This window comes from Trachypithecus francoisi, unplaced genomic scaffold, assembly GCF_009764315.1.
Source record: "Trachypithecus francoisi isolate TF-2019V2 unplaced genomic scaffold, Tfra_2.0 Lachesis_group2, whole genome shotgun sequence".
NCBI classification, from domain to species: Eukaryota; Metazoa; Chordata; class Mammalia; order Primates; family Cercopithecidae; genus Trachypithecus; species Trachypithecus francoisi.
In genome coordinates, this window is record NW_022681465.1 from 69,711,250 (window position 1) to 69,729,940 (window position 18,691).

Genomic DNA, 18,691 nt, shown 5'->3' on the forward strand with positions numbered 1-18,691 from the left:
AACAGAAGTTAAAAAAAAAAAAAAAAAGGACAAAGAGGTGCATTATATAACAATAAAAGGATTAGTACAGCAGGAAAATATTATAATCCTAAATATACATGCACCTAACACTGGAGCTCCCAATTTTATAAAACAATCGGTACTAGATGTAAGAAATAAGATAAGATGACAACACAGTAATACTGGGGAATTTCAATACTCCACTGACTGCACTAGACAGGTAATTAAGGCAGAAAGTCAACAAAGAAACAATAGATTTAGGCCGGGCGCGGTGGCTCACGCCTGTAATCCCAGCACTTTGGGAGGCTGAGGTGGGCGGATCACGAGGTCAGGAGATCGAGACCATCCTGGCTAACACAGTGAAACCCCATCTCTACTAAAAATAAAAAAAATTAGCTGGGCGTGGTGGCAGGCGCCTGTAGTCCCAGCTACCCGGGAGGCTGAGGCAGGAGAATGGTATGAATTCGGGATGCAGAGCTTGCAGTGAGCAGAGATCTCGCCACTGCACTCCAGCCTGGACGACACAGAGGGATTCCGTCTCAAAAAAAAAAAAAAAAAAAAAAAAGAAAGAGAAAAGAAAAAAACAAAGAAGCAATAGACTTAAACCATACCCTAGAACAAACGGACCTAGCAGATTTTAACAGGACATTCTACCCAACAGCTGCAGAATGTACATTGTTTTCATTGGCACACACATAGGTCACTTCTTTTGTGACCTATTATATGGTCATTATATGGGCATATGGTCTATCTTTGAGAACATTTCCATTGAGAATGGGAACATACTCAAAGATAATATGATAGGTCATATGATAGGTCACATATGATAGATCACAAAAGAATTCTCAATAAATTTAAGAAAATTGAAATTATATCAAGTATCCTCTCAGACTCTAGTGGAATAATACAGAAAATTAATTCCAAAAAGAACCCTCAAAACTATACAAATACATGAAAATTGGCTGGGAGTGGTGGCTCATGCCTATAATCCCCACACTTTGGGAGGCTGAGGCAGGTGGATCACCTGAGGCCAGGAGTTCAAGATCAGCCCGGCCAACATGGCAAAACTCTATCTCTACTAAGAATACAAAAAATAGCTGGGCATGGTGGCACATGCCTGTAATCCCAGCTACTTGGGAGGCTGAGGCAGGAGAATCACTTGAACCCAGGAGGCAGAGATTGCAGTGAGTCGAGATCACAAAATTGCACCCCAGCCTAGGCAACAAGAGCAAAACCCAGTCTCAGGAAAAAAAGAAAAAGAAAAGAACCTGATCTTGAATGATCCATGGGTCAACAATGAAATCAAAAAGAAAATTCAATAATTATTTGAACTGAATGATAACAGTGAAACAAAATTTAGCAAAGCCTCTAGGAAACAGTAAAAGCAGTGGTAAGAGAAAAGTTCATAGCATTAAATCCCTATATCAAAAAGCCTGAAAGAGCACAAATAGACAATCTAAGGTCATACCTTAAGGAACTATCGAAACAAGAACAAACCAAACCCAAACCCAGCAGAAGAAAAGAAATAACAAAGATCTGAGCAGAACTAAATGAAATTGAAACAAACAAACAAAAACGACACAAAAGACAAATGAAACAAAAAGTTAGTTCTTTGAAAAGATGAACCAAATTGAAAGACCATTAGCAAGCTAACCAAGAAAAGAAGAGAGAAGATCCAAACAAGCTCAATTAGAAATGAAATGGGAGATATTACAACCGCCACCACAGAAATACAAAAGATTATTCAAGGCTACTATGAACACCTTTATGCACACAAACTAGAAAATCTAGAGGAGATGAATAAATTCTCAGAAATATACAATACTCCCAGATTAAATCAGGGAGAAATAGAAACTCTAAACAGTTCAATATCAAGTAGTAAGATTAAAATAGTAATAAAAAATGTTAACAAAAACATGTCCAGGACCAGATGGATTCAGAGCTAAATTCTATCAGACATTCAAAGAAAACTGGATACCAATCTTACTGAAACTATTCCAAAAGATAAAGAGGAAATTGTCCCTAAAACATTCTATGAAGCCAATATCACCCTAATACCAAAACCAGGAAAAGATATAAGAAAAAAAGTAAACTACAGACCAATATTCCCAATGAACATAATACAAAAATCCTCATCAAAATACTAGCTAACCAAATCCAACAGCATATCAAAAAGATAATACACCATGAACAAGTGGATTTTATACAAGGGATGCAGGGATGGTCTAACATACACAAGTCAATAAATGTGATACATCACATAAACAGAATTAAAAACAAAAATCATATGATTATCTCAGCAGATGCAGAAAAAGCATTTGATAATATCCAGCATCCTTTATGATTAAAACCCTTAGTAAACTTGGCATAGAAGAAACATACTTCTAGGTAATAAAAACTACCTATGACAAACACACAGCTGACATCATATTGAATGAGGAAAAGTTGAAAACATTCCTCCTGAGAACTAGAACAAGACAAGGATGCCCACTTTCACTGCTTCCATTCAACATAGTACTGGAAGTCCTAGCTAGGGCAATCAGACAAGAGAAATAAATAAATGGCACCCAGATTGGTAAAGAGGAAGTCAAACTCTCTGTTCACCAAGGATATAATTTTTATACCTAGAAAACCTAAGGACTCATCCAAACAGTTCCTAGATCTGATAAATTAATTCAGTCAAGTTTCAGGATACAAAATCAATGTACACAAATCAGTAGTACTGCTATACACCAACAACGACCAAACTGAGAATCAAATCAAGAACTCAATCTCTTTTACAACAGCTGCAAAACAAAAAACAAACAACAAAACCACTTAGAAATATACCTAACCAAGGAGGTGGAAGATCTCTACAAGGAAAACTACAAAACAGTGCTGTAAGAAATCATAGACGATACAAACAAATGGAAACACAACCCACGCTCAGATGGGTAGAATCAATATAGTGAAAATGACCATACTGCCAAAAGCAATATATAGATTTAATGCAATTCCTATCAAAGTACCATCATCATTCTTCACAAAACTCAAAGAAAAAATCCTAAAATTCGTATGAAACCAAAAAAGAGCCTGCATAGCTAGCCAAAGCAAGACTAAGCAAAAAGAACAAATCTGGAGGCTTCACATTATCTGACTTCAAACTATACTACAAGGCTCTAGTTACCAGATCAGCATGGTACTGGTATAAAAATAGGCACATAGACCTAAGGAACAGACCACATAGACCAAGGGAACCCAGAAATAAAGACAAATATTTATGGCCAACTGATCTTTGATAAAGCAAACAAGAACATAAAGTAGGGAAAGAACACCCTATTCAACAAAAGGTGCTGGGATAATTGGCAAGCCACATGTAGCAGAATAAAATCAGGTCTTCATCTCTCAACTTATATAAACATTAACTTAATATGGATCAAAGTCTTAAATCTAAGGCATGAAACCAGAAAAATTCTAGAAGATGACATTGGAAACACTCTTCTAGATGTTGGCTTAGGCAAAGAGTTCATGACCAAGAACCCAAAAGCAAATGAAACAAAAATAAAGAGATGGGACCTAATTAAACTAAAAAGTTTCTGCACAGCAAAAAAAATCAGCAGAGTAAACACACAACCCACAGAGTGGGAGAAAGTATTTGCAAACTATGCATCCAATAAAGGACTAATATCCAGAATCTACAAGAAACTCGAACAAATCATCAAGAAAAAAATAATATTTCCATCAAAAAATGGGCAAAGGACATGAATAGACAATTATCAAAAGAAAATATACAAATGGCCAACAAAACACATGAAAAAATGCTCAACATCACTAATTATCAGGGAAAAGCAAATTAAAACTATAATGAGATACCATTCTACTCCTACAAGAATGGCCATAATTTTAAAAACCTCAAATTAATAAATGTTGGTGTGGATGTGGTAAAAAAAAAAAAAAAAAAAGAACACTCTTACACTACTGGTGGGAATGTAAACTACTACAACCACTATGGAAAACAGGGTGGAGATTCCTTAAACAACTAAAAGTAGAACTATCATTTGATCTAGCAATCGCACTACTGGGTATCTACCCAGAGGAAAATAAGTAATTACATGAAAAAGATACTTAAACATGAACATTTTCAGCAGCACAATTCACAGTTGCAAAAAGACGGAACTAGCCCAAATGGCCATCAACCAACAAGTGGATAAAGAAAATGTGGTATATATACACCATGGGGTACTATTCAGCCATAAAAAGGAACAAAATAATGTCTTTTGCAGCAATCTGGATGGAGTTGGAGACCATTATTCTAAGTGAAGTAACTCAGGAATGAAAAACCAAATATTGTACATTCTCACTTATAAATGGGAGCTAAGCTATGAGGATGCAAAGGCATAAGAATGATATAATGGACCTTGGGGACATAGGGAGAAGGGTGGAAGGGGGTAACAGACAAAAGACTACACATTGGGTATAGTGTACACTGCTCATGTGAGAGATCCACCAAAATATCAGAAATCACCACTAAATAACTTGCCCATGTAACCAAAACCACCTGTTCCCTAAAAATTATTGAATAATTATTAAAAATTATGAACTATAATTTACATAATTTTAATTTCCCTTTAGTTTTGCCAGCTTTTTCTTCTGCTACAAGGTGCATGGCAATAGCATTATAATGTATTCTTGATCAATCTTTTTTTAATTTTAAGAAGTGCTTCTCTTTAGTAACTCCTGTTTGAAAATCTACTTTGTCAGAAATATCTTTACTTCAGCTTTGAATGATGTTGCTATAAATGATACTTTACTATGAATGATGCTATAAATATTTGGCTATAAATAATGTTTCCATTATATATATTTTCCATAATTTTACTTTTAATTTATATGTGTCTTTATATTTAAGCTGCATTTCTTTTAAAAATATATAGTTGGGCCTTGATTTTCTTAAAGTTTAATTTGGTAATCTATGCATCTTAATTAGAGTTTTAAATTTATATACAATAGATTCATTGCTCTAGTTAGGTTTAATCTATAATATTGCTACTTATTTTATAATTGTCTCATTTTTTCCTTGTGTATTATTTTTCTTGTTTGTTTCCTTTCCTGCATTCTGTTGGCTTGAGTGTTTGCTTAGTTTCCCATAATCTTCTTCATCAGCTTTAGCTATATCATTGATATGACTTGGCTCTGTCCCCACCCAAATCTCATCTTTAATTGTAGCTCCCATAATTCCCATGTGTTGTGAGAGGACTCAGTGGGAAATTATTGAATCATAGGGGTCAGTTTCCTCCATACCATTCTCATGGTAGTGAATAAGTCTCAGGAGATCTGGTGGTTTTATAAAAGGAAACCCCTTTCGCTTGGCTCTCATTCTCTCTTGTCTGCTGCCATGTAAGACATGCCTCTCTCATATTAGCCTATATATTACCTATTCGTAGTGTTCTTTCTTTTATGTTGGTATGAGTTTCTATTTGGTATCACTTTCCTTCAGCTTGGAGAGTTTACTTTACCATCTTTACAATGCATGTATCAAATTTTCTCAGCCTTTGTTATCTGAAAATGTCTTTGTCTTCATTGTTGAGGGATCATTTTTGCTGGTTATGAAATTATAGGATTAATTTATTCTTCTTCAATATTTTAAAGCTACTATCTCCTGGCCTGTATTGTTCCTTATCATATCAGTTGTCATTCTTCTTATTGCTCTCACAATGTCTTTTTTCCTCTGTGTACTTTTAAGGCTTTCTCTTCATTTTTCTGCAGTCTTACTCTTTCAATTGGTCTTTATTTTTATGCATTTTAACAACTTGACATTTGACAATGTGCCTATTTATAGTTTTATGGTGTGCTTTTCCTGTTGGATTTTGTCAAGTTTTTGGTTTTTAAAATATATATTCTCCATTATATTTAGAAAATACTTGGCTATTACGTGTTTAAAATTTTTTTCTGCTTCAAACTCTTTTTTTTCTTCTTTTGGGCCTTTAATTACACATTCGACCATTTGTTATTCTTCCACAGGTCACTGAAGTTCTAGTTATTATTTTTAGACTGCCTACTCTTTGTGTTTTAGTTTGGATAGTTACTGTTGTCTTGCTACAAGTTTGTTTATCTTTTCTTCTGAATCTTGAATCTGCTGTTAAGGTCCATTCAATGAATTTTACATTTCAGATGAAAGATTTGTCAGCTGTAGACCTCCTATATTTTAAAAAATAGCTTCCATTGCACTATTACATTTCACAACTGTTCATATATTATATCTATATCTTAATTATCATATTAAAAATATTTATAACATTTTTATAGTGCTTATTGTCTTTGTCGGCTCATTTTAACACCCGTGTCACCTCTGAGTCTATTTCTTTTGACGATTGTTTCCCCCTGGTTATGATTCATATGTTCTTTCTTCTTGATTTTATGTCTGACATTATGGGTGCTACATTGTTAAGGGTCTAAAATTTTTTGTTTTAAATTTTGATTTTTCTTCTGGCAGTAAATTAATTAATTGGATAATCAGCTTTATCTCACTAGAATTTTTAAAATTTTATTTTAGGATTTGTTAGCCCTTACACTATGATTAAATTGCCTTTATAATGAAAAGAAAAAAAAAAACCTTTTTCTCTCTGGGTGTTTATCTGAATTCTCTGAGTGTTCAACGAAGTTTCTTCACTTAGTCTGATTGAAATTCCAGTGATTCCTAGCATTATACAGCACACAGTATCTTCAATAAGCTTCCTATTCTCCTGTGCATGGGCAGCTTTGTATTTGGTTAAAGACTCAAGGAGACTCCAAGCTAATTTCTAGAGCTCCTTTCTCACCATAACTTCCTCTTCTGCATTATCTTAGCCCCCAAATTCTACATTCCTCTTCTCCATTACATTACCCTCGGAATTTCAGAAGCCTTACATTCCAATCTTTGTTTCCTCCACCCAGAAAGATCTTTGCTCTCTGCTTGGTGTCTACTTCTTTAAGCCACAGTCAAGAAACTCCCCCAGGAAGAAAACTTACATTTTTGTACACTATCTGTACCTTGCCTAAAAAATTGCTTTACTTACTTTTTCTGTTTTATAGTTAATCATGGTAGGATGGGAAGTCTAATATACTTTATTTCATCATGGCATAACTGAAAGTAGAACATAAAAAAAAGCAGATTCTGGCTGGGCACGGTGACTTACACCTGTAATCCCAGCACTTTGGGAGGCCAAGGCTGGTGGATCATCTGAGGTCAGGAGTTCGAGACTAGCCTGGACAACATGGTGAAACTCTGTCTTTACTAAAAATACAAAAATTAGCCAGGCATGCTGACAAGCACCTGTAATCCCAACTACTCGGGAGGCTGAGGCAGGAGAATGGCTTGAACTCAGGAGGCAGAGGTTGCAGTGACTGGAGATTGTGCCACTGCACTCCAGCCTGGGTGACAAAGCAAGACTCCGTCTCAAAAAAAAAAAAAAAAGAAAGAAAGAAAAAAAAGCAGTTTCCACATTCACATGTCCTTTTGTGATCCTCATTGTTCTAAGTACAAAGGACTGGAACCACCCAATAACACATACATACAAACAAGAAATTGTGCAACATAATACATAGATGTTAAAGTGAGTGGTGTGTTGTCCAGTTGGTATGCATGGATTCATGCTATATCATTTACTGAGTAAGCATTTGGACAGTCACTGTTCTAGGCTCTGGGTATGTGAAAATGAAAAGTTATCCATGTATTCAGATGTCTTTTTTGCAGAGGCAGGAGGAAAGACAGGTGTTGAGATGGGAAAGTTGGGACCTGAGAAAGGAATGTGAACACGATGTATAAATGAGTTTGTGGCTTATAGTTAAGGTTGAATTGAGGCTAGATCATGGATTACTTTCAATGGGGTCTTTATCCTCCAACAGTGGCTTGCAAATTTTATTGACAATGACCCACAGGAAAAAAATACTTTTCCCTACATGCAAACCACATACACACACCCATCTTTAATCACACACACACACACACACACACACACACACACACGTACAAACATAACTAAGGCAAACATGTTTCCAAAAACCTCCACATACGCATTTACCCTTACTATCTGAAATGCCCTTTGATATTTTTTACTTAATTTCATTCTACATTGCTTCATTTGTAAAGGATTCTGGCATGACTCACTGAAGGAATTACATCAACTCTTACGAGGCTAAGCCCCACAGTGGGTAAACACTGCTCCAGTGGAGTTCATAGAAGTATCTGGACTAGTGCAGGGCTTTAGGAATATAAACTGGAACCATTGCACAGGACATAATAGAGGGGAAAGTGTGATATTATAATTTACATATATTGGTTTTCATTCACAGTTCCTGGCTTGTAACCCCATAGCCCTTGTTAGAGTAAACAGAATCTCTCCCTCTCTTACCTTCTCCTTCTCTCCTTTCACCTGCCCAAGGCAGACTGTAATCTGACTATACGCCATAAGACTCTCATACCATGGAGGAAGGAATGCTGCACAGAGAGGCCAAGAAGAATCTGAACAGACAGGCCCCTCTGGGTTTAAATCATACTCTTTTTGTTCAATCACATTTCTACAGGGTTGCCAATCATGCCTATCAAATGGAGTCTCCATAAAAGGCCCAAGAGGACAGGGTTAGGAGAGTTCCCATGTAGCTAAACATGTAGAGTTTCCTGGACGGTGGTGCACCTGTGGAGAGCATGGAAGCTCTGCACCCCTTTTCCTATGCCTTGCCCTATGCAACTCTTCACCTGTATCCTTTGTAATATAATACCCTTTATAATAAACCAATAAACCTAAGTAAACATTCTCTGAACCACTCTAGCAAATTAATCAAGCCCAAAGAGGGAGGCCATGAGAAGCCCAGCTTGAAGCTGATCAGTCAGAAGTTCCAGAGGCTTAGACTCAGTACTGGTATCTGAAGGGGAGGCATTCTTGTGAGAATGAGCTCTCAATCTGCGAGATCTAAGGCTATCTTCAGGAAGACAGCACCAGAATTAAATTGAATTAGAGGATACCCAGTTGCTGTCCACTGCTTGGAATGTGGAGAAAACCCCCCAAACATTTGGTCATGGAAACCTTGTGTTGATTGTTGCATTGGTGTAAAAAATGTTATAATAATGAATATATTAATTAATTAAGTTTTAAAAGAATTAGGTATATTTTAAATGAATTGCATTTTATTATAAAGCATACATTTCCAAACCAACTTGTGGTCTCAAAATAACTATAATTTCTCCTTGAATATTTACAAAAAAACAAATAAAGATTTATAATTAAAATGACAGGTGATGCTTTAACAAAGAAAGCTTTTAGTTTTATGATTGCTGTGGTAGTTACAATCAGGTGAGGGGACCAAATATTCTAAAATGTTTTATTAAAAACAACAAGAAAGCCATCTCAGGAAGAGAAAGAGAACTGTCAGGTTATTTAATCTCTTCCAGCTGATTCTTCATGGGAGAACGAATATGTCATTTAATAATTCTAAATACTAATATGGGCTGTGCTGGAAACCTTGTCCAAAGCAGGGAGTTTAATGGGCGCACAATAGGTTTAATCTTAAACTTGACTGGGCGCGGTGGCTCACGCCTGTAACCCCAGCACTTTGGGAGGCCAAAGAGGGCGGATCATGAGGTCAAGAGATCAAAACCATCCTGGCCAACATGGTCAAACCCCATTTCTACTAAAAATACAAAAATTAGCTGGGCGTGGTATGTGCCTGTAGCCCCAGCTACTCAGGAGACTGACTGAGGCAGGAGAATCGCTTGAACCTGGGAGGCAGAGGTTGCAGGGAGCCGAGATTGCACCATTGCACTCCAGCCTGGTGACAGAGCAAGGCTGTGTCTCAAAAATAAGTAAGTAAGTAGATAAATAAAATAGCAATTTCAAGTTACTATGCATTTACATAGTAAAATGTATGTATTTCAGTGATAGCACATTTTTATTGGTATTTTAATGTCAGATCATTTTCAAGTTGGATGTTTTGTGAACTGAAATGAGTATCATGCTCTTTTTTGTAAAACGAATGACTTTGTCTTTTATCTTTTTGTAAAGTGTCTGCATCTTCATTTATCCAAATCCTGTATAGACACTGTTTTTCCAAAATACCGTATGGGCAGACTATGTTGTTCCAAGATGGATACCAAAAATGAATAGCACAAATAGCTTTTGATACAAACAACAACCAACAACCAAACAATTCCTATACATAGGCACAGAAGTATTTCACTTTGATGTGAGAATAACAGCCCCCACCTATCTACCAGCGTTTATAAGCTCAGTCATTCTCTACCAATGCTGCTGTGAAGTTTGGTGCTCTATCGTCTATGCCCTTCCCAAAGAGCAATCTTTTCAGCTACCTACGTATCATGAACTTCAATCCCCCAGGTCCTACTGACTAATAGTAAAGCTTGGAACCTCTTACTAACTTAGCTCTGGTCATCAATTTAAACATACTAGTAGGAGGACCACAAGCAGAACTGCCTCAGAGGCCACCGCACAGTATGTATCCACCCCTTAGAAGCATGCTCAGGGATTCAGTGCTTCCAGTAGACACAGTTTTAGTACATATATTCCCCAAGCTATAGGGGCTTTGTACAATCTTGCAATCTTCCTAATTTGAATAACTCTAGAGTGAAACACATTGAATATATCAGGCTCCAATTTTGTTGGTTATAAAGCTCTCTCAGAATTCCAACTGTAGCCTTGCCTGCTATATTGGGTTGATTAGGCCGTTTTGCCTCAACCAAAATAATCCACATTTTTCCATAAGTTGTTAAGATAATTGCTCTGAATAAGATCATATCCTGCTTGGACTTCCCACTTCCTGAGATATTGTTACTAAATACAATTAGTTAGTTCTGTAAAATGGATATAGGAAGTCAGACAGTTCTCTGGAGAAGAAATTTGAGTTTACTATAAGAACATATTTGAAACAGAACCATCAAACCAAAATGACAATGTGCACACATTAGAGGTACCAAGAAAACTCATGTGATGGGATGTTTAGAAGTAAAGCCAAGAATGAAATGGTACTAAGTACTTAGTAATGGTACTAAGTTTTCATTCAACAGGACACCTAGATTAACTTCAGATCAATCTCAAGAGAGATTGGTCTAATTGGACATTACTGTTACTATGCCAACGATTGAAAAGAATCATAATTTGGTGTATCTAGGTCTCATTGCAGGAAGTTTCTTGTATTTACAACAAACAATTACTTCTATATTATTGTACATATAAGATAATGCATAGATTTTATATATATACTTTTTTTCTATCATTCCATCTAAACCTTTAGAAATTGTTAAACAAAAATTTTTCTGATACTTGTTAAAGAGGGTAAGAAAAACTTTATTCAAGGGACCACTGCAATGGGGTTTTACAATAGGGAAGAAAAATCAAGCTCAACTCCAAATACAAAGAAAAGTGGGGATTTATAGCCAAAGAGCATGGTGGTGATCAGTGGATAAAACGTTACTAAAAGGAAACATCAGGGTCAGGGGGATTCTAGCTAGACTGACTTGACAGGATTCTTCTTGCTGAAGACAGGCCATAGTGATAAGTCCTGGGAATGGTGGAAGATTAGAATTTGATCAGATATCCAAGGTTGGGGATTTTCGCTGAATGAACCTAGCCGCATTTTTGCTAAAACTGAATTCAGCATGCCAAGGATGAGTTTTTGTCAAAATACAATTTTAAATAATTACTTGAAAGGTAAAACTGACTAGAAAAGTGGTTTAATGAAATCTCACCTCTCAAAACAATATAGAGATGTCAATAATCCTAATTGTTAGTTCTGCCACCATTGCCAATAAAAATTATTGAATGCTAGCTGCATGTCAGGTCCTATACTAGGTCTGAGAATAAAAGGAATAAGACACATTCTATTAATTCAAAGGTAGCCCATATAATATAGCAACTAAAACTATTTGTAAGTCAATGACAAAATTGCTGCCATTAGAACAAGAGCCTCAATATGGCTTCTTGAAAAGACAAACAAAAAAATTTTCAATCAAGACTCTCTTTGCATTCAACTACCACAAAATACGCATTTTTTTTTTTTTCCAATAGCACATGGAACACTTTCTAGGATAGACTGTATGCTAGGCCACAAAAAATGTCTCAACAAATTTTTAAAAATTGCAATCATATTAAGTATCTTCTCAGACCACAGTGGAATAAAAATGGACATCAATATGAAGAGAATCTTTGGAAACCACATAAATCATATAAATACACAGAAATTAAATAACATGCTCCTGAACTTCCATAGGTTAATGAAAAAATTCAGATGGAGGTTAAAAAATTTCTTGAAACAAATGAAAATGGAAACACGACATACCAAGACCTGTGGGATACAGCAAAAGCAGAACTAATACGAAAGTTTGTAGGAATAAATGCCCACATCAAATAAGTAGAAAAATTTCAAATAAACAGTTTAACAACGCACCTCAAGAAACAAGAAAAGCAAGAACAAACCAAATCCAAAATTAGCAGAAGGCAAGAAATAATAAACAGCACAGAACTAAACAAAATAGGGACTTTAATAAAAAAGAAACACAAAGGGTCAATGAAATGATAAGTCGGTTCTTTGAAAAGATAACAACATTGATAAACTGCTAACTAGAATAATCAATAAAAGGAGAGAGAAAACCCAAATAATATCAGCAAATGATAATGGAGATATTACAATTGATATCACAGAAATATAAACTATTATCAGAGACTATTATATACAACTATATGCTAACATACTGGAAAATTCAGGGGAAATGGATACATTTCTGGAACAACTCAACCTAGCAAGATTGAATCAGGAAGAAATACAACACCTGAACAGACCAATCACAACTAGAGAGAATGAGTCAGTAATAAAAATTATCCTACCAAACAAAAGCACAGGACCAGATGGATTCACTGCTGAATACTACCAAATGTATAAAAAATTAATACCAATCTTCCTCAAACTATTCTTTAAAAAATTGAGGAGTGAATTCTCCCTGATGCATTCTTTTATTACCCTGATGTCAAAAATAGACAAGAATGCAACCCAAATAGGAAACTACAGGTTAATATCTTGATGAATATAGATGCAAGAATCCTTAACAAAATACAAGCAAACTGAATTCAATAGCACATCAAAAAGATAATACACAATGATCAAAGGGGATTTATACCAGAGATGCAAGGATGGTTTGACATACACACACCAATAAATGTTATACATCACACCAACAGAATGAAGTACAATGCAGAAAAAGCACTTAATAAAATTCAACATTCCATCATGATAAAAACTCTCAACAAACTAGGCATAGAAAGAACATACCTCAAAATAATGAAGACCATATATGACAAGCCCACAGCTAACATACTGAATTGGGGAAAGTTGAAAGCCTTTTCTCTAAACACTGGAACAAGACAAGGATGCCCAGTTTCACTACTCTTATTCAAGAGAGAACTGAAAGTCCTAGCCAAATAAATTAGGCAAGAGAAAGAAAGAAAACATACTTAAGTTGGAAGATAGTCCCTTTTTGTAAATGACATAATCGTATATTTAGAAAAATTTAAAAACCACCAAATAGCTTTGATAGCTGATGAGCAAATTCAATAAAGTAACAGGATACAAAATGAACATACAAAAATCAGTAGCATTTCTGTACACTAATACTGAAATAGCTGAAAAATAAATCAAGGCCAGGTGCAGTGGCTCAAACCTGTAGTCCCAAGTCTTTAGGAGGCCAAGGCAGAGGATTGCTTGAGCCCAGGAGTTCAAGACTAGCCTGTGCAACATAGAGAGAACTCATCTCTACCAATGAATGAATGAATAAACAAATAAATAAAGCAATTTCATTTACAATTCATACAGTACAAATACATATCTAGGAATAAATTTAACCAAGGCCATGAAAGACCCTACAAGAACAATTGCAAAACACTGATGACAGAAATTGAAGAGGACACAAACAAACGGAAAGGCACCCCATGTTCATGAATTGGAAGAATTAATATCATTAAAATGATCATGTTACCTAAGACAATCTATAGATTTGATTCAATTCCTATAAAAATACCAATATTATTTTTACAGAAATAGCAAAAACAATCCTAAAATTCATATGGAACCAATAAAGAGCCCATATAGCCAAAGCAATCCTAAGCATAAAGAACAAAGCTGGAAACAGCACAGTATCTGACTTTAAATTATATTACAAGGCTATAGTAATTAATACAGCATAAGCTGGAAACAGCACAATATTTGACTTCAAATTATATTACAAGGCTATAGTAATCAAAACAGCTTGGTAGTGGTATAAAAATAGACACAAAGAACAACATAACTGAATAGAGAACCCAGAAATAAATCCACATACTTACAGACAACTGATTTTCAACAGAAGCACTAAGAACTATTTTGAAAGAACACCCTCTTCAATAAATGGTGCTGGATAAATTGGCTATCCATATGCAGAAGAGAAAAGCCGAAAAGTATTTCTCACCACAAGCAAATATCAACTCAAGATGGATTAAAGACTTAAATGTATATATACATAATGGAATACCATTTGTCTACGGAAAAAAATGAAAACAGGTCATTTGCAGCAACATAGATGGAACTGGAGGCCATTATGTTCAGTGAAATAGGCCAGGCAACAGAAAGACAAATACTGCATGTTCTTACTCACATGTGGTAGCTAAAAAAGTTGATCTCCTGGAGATAGAGAACAAAATTATCAGTACCAGAGGCTGGAAAGGATGTGAGGATGGGAAGGGGAAATGAAGAGAGGTTGGTGAATGGGTACAAACTTATAGTTAGATGGAAGAAATAGGGGCTAATGTTAGCTAGCAACTGGGGTTACCATAGTTAGCGATGATACATTGTATATTTCAAAATAGCTAGAAGAGAAGATTTGAAATGTTACCAACGTTTATAAATGATAAATATTCAAGGTGATGGATATCCCAAATATCCTTCTTCTTCTTCCTCTTCTTTTTTCTTTTTCTTCCTCTTCTTTGATCTCTCCTCTTTCTCCTCCTTCTTGTTCTCCTTCTCCTTTCTTCTCTCCTTCCTGTTCCTCCTTTCCCCCCTCCTCCTCCTCTTCTTCCTCTCCCTCTCCTTCTCCTTCTTGTTCTTCTTTTTTCTTTTTTCTTTTTTTTGAGACAGAGTCTCCTTCTGTTGCCCAGGCTGGAGTGCCGCGGCTTGATCTCGGTTCACTGTAAACTCTACCTCCTGGGTTGATCCTTCCACATCAGCATCCTAAACAGCTGGACCACAGGCGCAGGCCACCACACCCGCTTAATTTCTCACAGAAAGAAAAGGTTTCTGCTACCTTGCCCAGGCTGGTCTTGAACTCCCAGGGTCAAGCGAGCGCCACACCCTCTACAAAGTGGTAGGATTATTGGCGTGAGCCACGGAGTCCTGCGGAGACTCTCGTTTTTCTTTCTGCTCACCTAAGAAGCCCCTGCTCTGTCCCTAAGTGTTCCCGCCTCGCCCCTGCCCACACCCACTGCTCCCTAATTTCTCTCACAGGCTCCCACTGCCTCCTCCTGCGCTGGCGCACGCTCAAGTCTTACCCGCCAGCAGGTGGCGGAACACGATTTTCTGTTCTCTGCGGCTGAGCCCTAGCGTCCCCTCTTCTCTATATCTTTCGTCTAGTCCCAGCCTGGATACGCTTCCTTAGCAAAGGGTTGCCCTTGGCAACAGGAGGACGCGGGCGGGCGGGCTTGGTTCCCCGCGAGTTTCTTAGCACCCGCCTGCGGTCTGAGGTACCGGCTGAACCATGTCGGAGATCCTATGCCAGTGGCTCAACAAGGAGTTGAAGGTGTCCCGGACCGTGAGTGAGTGATCATAGCCAGGGGCGAGCGGCTGAGGGGCTAGCGGGGCGCAGAGCCTGCAGCTCAGAGCACTCAGGGAAGGTGGCGGGCGGGGCGCGAGCTGCGCGGGTGGGGCACCTGCGGAGCCGGCAGCACCCCACAGTGAGCAACTCTGCTAGGTAGTGCCCGAGGTCCGTCCCGCCACCTCCCTACAGCTCACCCCAGCCAGGCCAAGGCCTTGTCACGTCCCCACTCTGCCACTCTCGAGTTACCCTTGTCACGGTGGGCCCAACCCGCAGGCATTTTGACTTGTGACGTGGTTCTGGGCAATCAGCGGGTTTAGGAAGGTCTCTTTTGCTTCTGTGGAGAGGAAACTTTGCCGAACTCTGTAGTCTGACCCTAACGATGCCTCCTTCACATCACCAGAAGCAGAAGCATGATGTGCTTGCTGGCTAGTCGATGAAATATGAAGCCCCTGGACAAGTTACAATACCTTCTCTGAATGTGTTTCCTTCTCTGTAAAATGGACCTAATAATGCTTTCCATACTTAACTGACCGGCAGGGGAGGGTGGGTGTAAAATAAGTTAATGTAGAATACGTTAACATTTACAAATTTTAGTAAATTTTAAGCCCCAAATCACAAACTTTAGCTATTTCTGGTCACTATTGGCTCTTGCCCAAAGCTGACCTTATTCACCAACCTAATTTTATCCTAACCATGCAGTTGCCACCCAAAGTTTCCAAGTCTGACAACCGCAGAGGCAATTTCACATGCTGGCAGCTTCCTTGACTGCCTGGTAATTCTTCAGTAGGAGTTCATTTTCAGTTTTTTTTTTTTTTTTTTTCTTAAGGGAAGAGGTTTTCAGAAAGTCATTTCAGTCCATTTTCCCAGAAGAACTTGCTTAACACCAGCTTGCTACCAGAGAGGCAGTGGTGCCAGTTCAACCTTAGGTTATCCACAGAAGTTGCTAGATCGGTAGTGTTTCTGTGGGTGCAAAGTAGTTATTAATACTCTTAGCATGAGGATCTTTAACACAGAGCATCTCCTGTTGCATTTCTTGAGGCATAAACGTCAGACTTTCTTTGTCAAATGACAATGTACACACTCCCTATGAACTGCCATAAATTCTTTCCTGGTATTCTATAATTATCCCATTGTGTCTCCAACTGTTTATTTGCTAAAATATGATGGACTGGGTACAATATTTAGCATTTATTGTTTCTTATTCCTGTCTCACCATAGGAGCCAAAATAAAATATCATGCCCTTAAGTTGTACTCTTCTAAAGGAAAAGCAGATACATATTGCTTAGTTTAATTAAGTTCGTTTATTTTATTAGTAAAAACCACACCCGGGCTGGGCACTGTGGCTCATGCCTGTAATCCTAGCCCTTTGTGAGGCTGACACAGGCGGATCATGAGGTCAGGAGTTCGAGACCAGCCTGGCTAACATAGGGAAATCCTGTCTCTGCTAAAAATACAACAATTAGCTGGGCATGGTGGCGGGTGCCTGTAGTCCCAGCTACTTGGGAGGCTGAGGCAGGAGAATCGCTTGAACCCGGGAGGCAGAGGTTGCAGAGAGCCGAGATCGCGCCACTGCACTCCAGCAAGACTCTGTCTCAAAAAACAAATGCAGCAAGACTCTGTCTCAAGAAACAAACAAAAAACAAAACAAAACAAAACAAAAACCACCCTTTGCTGAAGTCCCCAGGACTCTATTGCAACATTTTGAAATACTTTTAGGAGAAATAAATGAAATTAATAAAGATACATAAAATAAAAACAGTAGATGCCATTATAATTTTAATTAGTTTTGGAAATTTTGGTTTTGAGAGGTGGAGAAAGAATGACTTCATTCTGTAAACATGAAAAGACTGAAGACTAAGTAAGAATTTTGACAACATTTAGCCTATGAATGGAAAATTCCTGGCATCTGCTTTCCTGAAGTATAGATCTGGAAGCTAGCAGAGACACCCAGTTCTAATGGAGTGTCCTGCTTTCCATTTACTGGCAAACGTATTAATTTTTTTTTTATCTCAACTACTATAAGAGAGATAGACCTCTCAAGCCTGTAATCCCAGCACTTTGGGAGGCCGAGACGGGCGGATCACGAGGTCAGGAGATCAAGACCATCCTGCCTAACACGGTGAAACCCCGTCTCTACTAAAAATACAAAAACTAGCCGGGCGAGGTGGCGGGCGCCTGTAGTCCCAGCTACTCGGGAGGCTGAGGCAGGAGAATGGCGTAAACCCGGGAGGCGGAGCTTGCAGTGAGCTGAGATCCGGCCACTGCACTCCAGCCCGGGCGACAGAGCGAGACTCCGTCTCAAAAAAAAAAAAAAAAAAGAGAGATAGACCTAGAGAGTCCTCAAGGAGGTAACCAGATTCCACATTGTAAAAGGCCTTTGGACTATAGGGAACACACTTAACTATGTTTGTAAGCCAACAAGCTAGTATTTGTGCACCCAAGGAAGCACATTTCCTACTGCTGCTGTCCCATCACCAGATAAACTGTTCTGTGGTGCACAGCGGAAGGCTTTGGATGGTTAGTAGAATCTATCATGGAAGGACTGTGAGTGGGTGCAACCTCTGGGGAAAGTAATCAGGCAATTTCTGGGTAAGGGAAATGTAAAGAGCAAGAACTTGGAGGTTAGAAAGCTTGGAAATCTTTTGGACAAGTTATTTACCTAAATTTCATCATACTTAAAAACAGCAATAATAATGATACCTCATCTGGTTGTATCAAGATTAAATGGGATATTAAATGTAAAGCATTTAAAATAGCACTTTGGACATAAATTCTAAATCTTATTTCTCCGCATCTATCAAATAAAAATAAAAGCACCAACGTATAAGGATATTTGAACAAGGGTGTTTATTGCTACATGAATTACAGGGGCAAAAATAAAAATT

The 18,691-nt window shown here is 37.7% G+C and overlaps 1 protein-coding gene and 1 long non-coding RNA gene across 5 annotated transcripts in view; one reads left to right on the forward strand and one right to left on the reverse strand.

Moving 5' to 3' along the window:
• LOC117065017 overlaps nucleotides 1-15,612 on the reverse strand; it is a 109,257-nt gene extending 93,645 nt beyond the window's left edge. The window contains exon 1 of the long non-coding RNA XR_004429794.1: nucleotides 15,540-15,612. This is a non-coding gene — a long non-coding RNA (uncharacterized LOC117065017). The remainder of the gene's footprint in view (nucleotides 1-15,539) is intronic.
• Nucleotides 15,598-18,691, forward strand: part of SPEF2 (sperm flagellar 2) — a 203,936-nt gene continuing 200,842 nt past the window's right edge. For 3 of the 4 annotated variants that reach the window (XM_033179347.1, XM_033179345.1, XM_033179346.1), the window contains exon 1: nucleotides 15,598-15,803. In XM_033179347.1, the coding sequence (XP_033035238.1) occupies nucleotides 15,746-15,803 (58 nt within the window). In that variant the 5' untranslated portion in view covers nucleotides 15,598-15,745. The remainder of the gene's footprint in view (nucleotides 15,804-18,691) is intronic. The other variant, XM_033179349.1, reaches the window with a different exon arrangement.